The 7,233-nt window shown below is 35.7% G+C and overlaps 1 protein-coding gene across 1 annotated transcript in view; it reads right to left on the bottom strand.

Annotated features, from left to right (window-relative positions):
• The window catches only part of LOC126272351 (TM2 domain-containing protein almondex), a 142,481-nt gene extending 137,638 nt beyond the window's left edge, over positions 1 to 4,843 (bottom strand). Inside the window, exon 1 of the mRNA XM_049975159.1 lies at positions 4,575 to 4,843. Within this exon, the coding sequence (XP_049831116.1) occupies positions 4,575 to 4,659 (85 nt within the window). The 5' untranslated portion in view covers positions 4,660 to 4,843. The remainder of the gene's footprint in view (positions 1 to 4,574) is intronic.
• Between the last annotated feature and the right edge of the window lie 2,390 nt (positions 4,844 to 7,233).

Genomic DNA, 7,233 nt, shown 5'->3' on the forward strand with positions numbered 1-7,233 from the left:
CAGTAGCTGTCTAATATACTGTGAGTGAAGGCAGTTGTGAGTGGAGGCAGTTTGCTTCCTAAAAAAAGTTTTCCTGTTATTTTACTGCGTAAAATGTAACTGGAGCATGTACAAAAGGTTTTTAGTACTTTTGGTAATTAATTACCAATGCAGTTTTTAACATGTGCTTCATTCGTTGATGTTAGCCGAGTTATTCCTCATCCGTAACTGTTCTCCATCATGAAGGGGGCTATGACGTTGTTGTTGTTGTTGTCGTCGTGCTCTTCAGTCCTGAGACTGGTTTGGTGCAGCTCTCCAAGCTACTCTATCCTGTGCAAGCTTCTTCAAGGCAGTAATTCAAAGTGGAACTGATAAGAACTGTGTAGCACACTGGGGTATTGTTGAGTTTAGTGCTTTCAGTTGGTATGGTTCTTTAATTAGAACTGAGACATGTATCACTCATCTTTAAATATTCTTTGGCAACTCTTAAGAACTATTTTCTTGTCATTTCTTTCTTGCACACCATGTACAGCTTGTTCTCAGGATCTCAGCTTTTATCTGTTGTTTGCAAGTTGTTGGTCTGCCTGTCTCTCAGCACCCGAGTGTATTCTAATCTCATAGATTTTGTTTTCTGCAGAAGGCTCTATGCAAATGTCACATACAGAGTCTACAGACAGATACTGTCGATGGTCAGATCAATTGTACCAATCAATTTCGAATATTGTTTTGATCCATAGTGTATTGACCCTCTCGTATTTAAAATTATGTGATTGAAAAGAGAGCAGAACACTGACAATATTTGTTTTCTCTCTGTGTTACTTTCCAAAATGTAGGTTGTGATGGCAGACTAATTTGAAGTGTAGTGAATCTGAATACGAAATCTTCCTTATGTTATCATACTGGTCCATAACTAAGCCCAATATCTAGATTAAGTTGAGAGCTGACAGTGTAGATGAGAATTGGTAAAGTGGTACCTAAGGCTTCAATTAATTAACATGTTCCAAAAAGAACTAGGCACCTCCTGTTCTTTCAACTGCCTTTCCTGTAGGCCCACACATTTATTTGTATAGGATAACAGTACATGGTCTAAAGAAAATCAGCTGGTGATGATGACATTAAAGCACATAATAAATACTGTATGCTAAGTGAAAAAGTAAAGGCGCCGAAGGTGGACCTAGCAAATAGCTCCTTCAGAGATGGAAATTTTCCAGATAATTGATATAAGCAGGGATGCGCCAGTGTGCAAGAAAGGGGATAAAAATGAACCCTACATCCAGAGACTAGTTTCACCAACATGAGGATTCTCAAGAATCACAGAATGCTTATGTATAATACATTAGCTGATTATCTCGAGAAGCACATTTTTGTACCACTACAGCAGGGTTTCAGGAAGAGTGATTCTAAAGAATTAGAAATTGCCAGTCAGTCAGAATACATGCATTCGACACTATTTACCAATAAAATATTGACATAAAAATTGGACAACTGTGGCACTGGAGGGCAAGCAGGAGAGTGGATCCACTCATACCTATGCAACAGGAAATAGTATATGTGTCAGTCCATGTGAAATCAGCTAGTGGTCTGGCTCTTAACAGTTCAAATTTTGATAATTTTTTTGGTGTTTTATAGTAGCACTAGTATTCATGAAGACCCCCAAATTAATTTTTTTTCTTTTCCGATTGAGTTATTAATTTTTAAAACTTCCAGGATTATGCAATTTTTGTTGTTTTGAAACCTTCAAATCGTCATATATCAAAAAATATTTGTACCGCTTTATCCAGTTTCTTACAAGCTTTACAAGCACATGCTAACTAATGATATTCGTAACAATGCTCAATTTTCCATAATTAAAGCCTTGTTTTATTTTGAAAATTTCAAAATCTAATTTTTTGTTTTGTATTGAAGGGAAAAAACTATGTTACTTGTACATTTTTTAAAGTGTGTGAGCCATATTTCATGACAGTGTTCCGGTAGGAACATACTAGAAAAGACTTATTTTACTGGTAAGTGCAGCACCTATTGTGTACTTTAGGGCTTTGACCTGTTATTAGGTTATAATATGTCAAAACTGAGTAAGATGATCGAATCATTATTTTTTATTTAGTGAAAATCAATTTATTGCATTATTAGAATTAGAAACTTTAATTTCAATTCACATTTGGATTTCCCATGTTAATAGTAATAATAAATGATGTGTTATATAAGAGTATTGAAATGAGAAATTTTTTTACTCACCTTCAACAAGAGAGGTGTTATGGTGTTCCACTAACAATCATATTACAGTCGAAGACAGTGTGTTACAGTTTTCTTTCAAATGATGTAATCTAATCTAGATCTCCCAAGCAACAATGACAGATTATTGATGTAACAACATGTTGTTTTCCAATATAATCAGAGGCTTTTCACTGCTCTACAGCTGATAGTCGATATAATGTCCTTCCAAAGGAAGTTGCGGGATTTAATTTACAAACTATGAAGCTTTTTTAACTGCAGTCAATTTATACGGTCTTCATGGTTATAAAAAGGAAAGAGTTCATCTAAAAGGATGCCTAAATGAAAGATTTTCTTCTTTTTCATCTCTTGATAGCACAGAAACCACCTACAATTTGTTGTCACAGGCACACGTAACAAGTATTTTAATCTGTTCAAAAGCATGTGTCACCTAAACCCACATGAATTTTATGAAAATTGAAGTCCTTAAAATGAGAAACAATTTTTGCTTTAGCTTTGGTTTTGTTCACAGGAATAAATGCACCATACTTCTGAGTCACTGTGACTGCTATGGCTCTATAAAATATTTTTGCCAAGCTCCTTTTTTTATGCTGCTAGCTTATCATTTGTCACATGGAAGTGACTGATGCCATGTGTGCTTTACCCCACTCAAACAAATGGAAGGAAGTTAATATTGGATCATGTTGCGCTTCCACAACTGATTAATGTGAACATTAAGAAACCCACTTCGACTTTTACTTTATGTACATTTATTAAGCCACTGGTTTCATTTATATGAACAGCCTCAGGTGACAAACCAACACAAATGTGGCAGTGTCATAATTTAAAATGCTTAATTTCCCAATAAAATGTTGAAATGAGACAGACAGAGAGAGAGAGAGAGAGAGAGAGAGAGAGAGAGAGCACTCAATAATTTCATTTTAACAGCAGTTTTGTGAACCAGCTTGCAAACCAAGTGCAGTTGAGCTACAATAGGCAATATGAATAGCAGTAAAATAAAATTTATTTCAATCTTATATGGGGAACGAGGGCATGTTGTAGTTAACAATAAACCGAATAAAATGGTATAAATATCAGATCAGTACATGAAATACTTCGAGATATAGTCATTTTAAGGTTTTGAACTGAGGCAAAAATTTCACAATCTCAAAACTCGAAAAATTAATAACTCAAAAACACAATGTCTGAAAAATCTGTAATTTTGGAATTTTCTTATTTCGACAGGTAGAATAAAATGACCAAAAATTACAAAATCATAAATCAACTAGCTTCAAATTATTATTATTTTACTTGGAATGAATAATGTGTTAATAGGGAACACACATCATTTAGAAACACATAACGTCAAAAACAGACTTCTGCATGGTTTATTAAAGTGGCCATTGCTATTTCACCTTTTTATAAATGATAAATGTGTTGTGGAGAAAGGTGCAAAAAGGAAATATATGCAAGTACAAGAAAATACTGTACTGTGACCAAATTGTTTAATACCTTGACCAAAGTGCATATATTTCTGCAAACATATAATGGCTAATGGAAAATGAAATGATCATATACCTAAAAAAGGACTAAGTATGCAGTGTTCAAAACAAAGAGAAGATAGTGTATACGAATTTAGAGGTGGAATACACAAAGAAGGAAGAAGTAAAATCCTCTAGATTTTTACACAGTACTGTGGATAATGAGCTTAAATGGAAACAAAATATTGATCCTGTCCACAATAAACTCTGTTTATCATTTTCATAATGATTCAGCTACCACAATATGCAAACAAACAGATTTTATGAACAGTACACCATGGGCTCTTTGAAACGTACTGGTAGTGGCCCTATGGAGTGACAAAATGGTAAACCCAAACGTTCAGGATACAAAACGAGTACTCACATTAAGAAATGCAATTAGGGTCATTAAGGAGGACTTCTAAACCATATAGAAGCTGCTTTAAAAATCTACTAGGCGTCTTAACTTTTACACCTCTGTACAGATATAAAACAAAAATCTCCATCACCAAGATTCTCATAGGTCATTAAAAATGTTAGTGTACATACTAACAACATAGAGGAAGAAATTAGACGCACACCCAGCAGATTGAAAGTCTCTGAACACAACCTTGTCAGTCCAATAACAAGTTACTAAGAAGCAGCTTATTCTAATCTGAACTTTTCTCACACGGTAGCACGAACAGAAATGTACTGTAGGTTGTATAGAGCTACAACAAAAGTAGCTTCATTTCTGACCACACTGTTGTGATCTGTCTTATCCAGTATTACAACTCAAAACCTAAAAACAAAACTAAAAAAATTGCCTAGGAGAGTTGCAACAAGATACACGAATGTTACATGAGAATACTGAAAACAACGTACCTGTCTGCGACTGCTTTACACCTTTCAGCAAGAGTGACAGCAAGATAAGAACCACCACCTGGCCATTAATTGGAATACAACGCATGATTTACGACTATGTGTAAAGTTTCACATTATCATTCACAAATCTATCACATATTCACCAACAGTCATTCCTATTTCGATAACTTTGCAATAACAATAAAGCCCTGCAATCACGTTTGACATGCATTATAAACACAAACTTGTTTCCAGAACCAAAGATGTTACGAAACAATAAATATACCCTCAGATTCTACAGCTGTGACGCTGCAAGGAATCGTCCGTACTATCCCCAGCCCACAAGTAATCAGCTGTTACTCTGTGCAGCCAGACCTCAGTTACTGAAAGACAATGGGAAATTGTCACGCTTCCATTTCATATCATTTTGCTGTACTTGTTTAAAAATCAAAGGTCTCTAACGCTGTCTCATATGATAGTCTAAAGAATGAATTACCGTACACACTTTCCCATTGACTCCATGCAATGTTAACGTACCTGATTGAACAAAATTATTAATAGTTAAAATAAAATACTTTGTCGATTACTGATCGATAAGACTTTGGGATTTAGACGAAATCCGCTTAGTCCTTAAGCACGAGGCTTTTTCACTGTTAAAATACGATATTACTACTTTATTACTAGGTCTGTGTCGTTTACCAGTCATGTGAATAGAGCAATGTAATATTTTGTAAGCACAACTGATTTTCTTTGTGGCGGTACTAATATCTTTTTGCGTTATAATATATACTTTACACAGAATCTGAAATGATGTAGAAATGCCATACAATTAAACATATAAATAAGCAATTAAACTGCACACCATACAAAAATTTACCACCCTAGTATTAACTGGTATCCGGGACAGCTGCTACTTGTGAGAAAGTGGAAAGTAAACAACGTCACAAGCTATCCAGTTAAGCTTCTACTCCCATTATTTGAGAACATAAGGCTACTATAGCTATTCTCTTTCTTTTACGGATGATGTAAAAGGGATTAAACATATTACAGCAAGTTAGAACTCGTTTGAGTCATAGCATAATCAGCTATTTGATATCTGTAGCTGCATAAATGTATCCTATAGAATTGTACATTCACTATGAGCTTCAGCTTTCTACACAATGTAATTAACTAATATATGTTGTATCAAACACATTATATTTTCAGATAACATACTCATTGACTGATTATATTGATCCATTATTAATTTACACAAATTTCTTTTCAATGTGTGGATTAAACATTGTTTTATAACTGATTAACATGATTACTTTCAAAGTTATTGTATTCTGGGGGTCAATGAACTTCCATCTCAAATTACAATCAATACAGAATATCAGCTACCATCCTCTCCTCTCCCAACATACAATCACATGACAAATTTCCTTACATTACTTTTAAGGAACTGTATAAGCAGTAGCAAAGAAAATACAAGGTGCAGCTAGGAAATGAATTACATCCACTAATAAAAGCAAAACAAGTACAAAATCAAAAAATCTATTTATCATTAAAAAAACTAGAAGTCTTAAATTACCTTTCCACTTACCTCCCACCATTCTGCAAGCACTTATCACAGCTTGGTAAAAATTTTGAATACCTTTCTCATAAGAATGCCGCCACCTCTGCCTCCATCAGCTAAGCCATGTCTTCACAATATGTGTTCTTCCAGGAGTGCTAGTATTGCAAGTTTTGCAGGAGAGCTTCTGTGAAGTTTGGAAGGTAGGAGATGAGGTACTGGCGGAAGCAAAGCTGTGAGGATAGTTCATGTTTAGGTAGCTCAATTGGTAGAGCACCTGACCATGAAAGGCAAAGGACCCGAGTTTGAGTCTAAATCCAGCACACAGTTTTAACCTACCAGGAAGTTTTATGTCAGCACGAACTATGCTGCAGAGCGAAAATTTCATTTTGTAAACATCCTCTGGCTTTGGCTAAGCCATATCTCTCCTTATCTTTTCTTCCAGGAGTGCTACTCTTGCAAGTTTCACAGGAGAGCTTCTATCAAGTTTGGAGGCTAGCAGATGAGGTACAGGTGGAAGCAAAGCCGTGAGGACAGGTCGTGCATAGGTAGCTCAATTGGTAGAGCACCTGTCCAAGTTTGAGTCTCAATCCAGCACACAGTTTCAATCTGCTGGGAAGTTTCATATCCGCGCACACTGTGCTGCAGGGTGAAAATTTCACTCTGGAAATACCCCCCAGGCGGTGGCTAAGCCATGTCTCTGCAGTATCTTTTATTGCAGGAGTGCTAGTCTTGCACGTTTCACAGGAGAGCTTCTGTGAAGTTTGAAAGGTAGGAGACGAGGTACTGGTGGATTTAAAGCTATGAGGAAGGGTTGTGACTCGCGCTTGAGTAGCTCAGTTGGTAGAGCACTTACCCACGAAAGGCAATGGTTCTGAGCCCAGCACACAGTTTTAATCTACCAGAATGTTTCACTGAAGATGGCGTCAACTAGGTTTGCATTTCTGAGTTCCACAAGAATCGTTTAGTGGCTTTCTCACCAGTGACATCGCAAATTTTACTAGAAGCTATAAATCATTTGCTGTGGAATATTGGAATGAGTATGTGATATACTCACTATAACTGATTGAAACCAACATTTGCTTATAAAATACAAATAACAACTTAGAAATACGAGGTCTGTTT

The sequence above is a fragment of the Schistocerca gregaria genome, chromosome 5, assembly GCF_023897955.1.
Source record: "Schistocerca gregaria isolate iqSchGreg1 chromosome 5, iqSchGreg1.2, whole genome shotgun sequence".
NCBI lineage: Eukaryota > Metazoa > Arthropoda > Insecta > Orthoptera > Acrididae > Schistocerca > Schistocerca gregaria.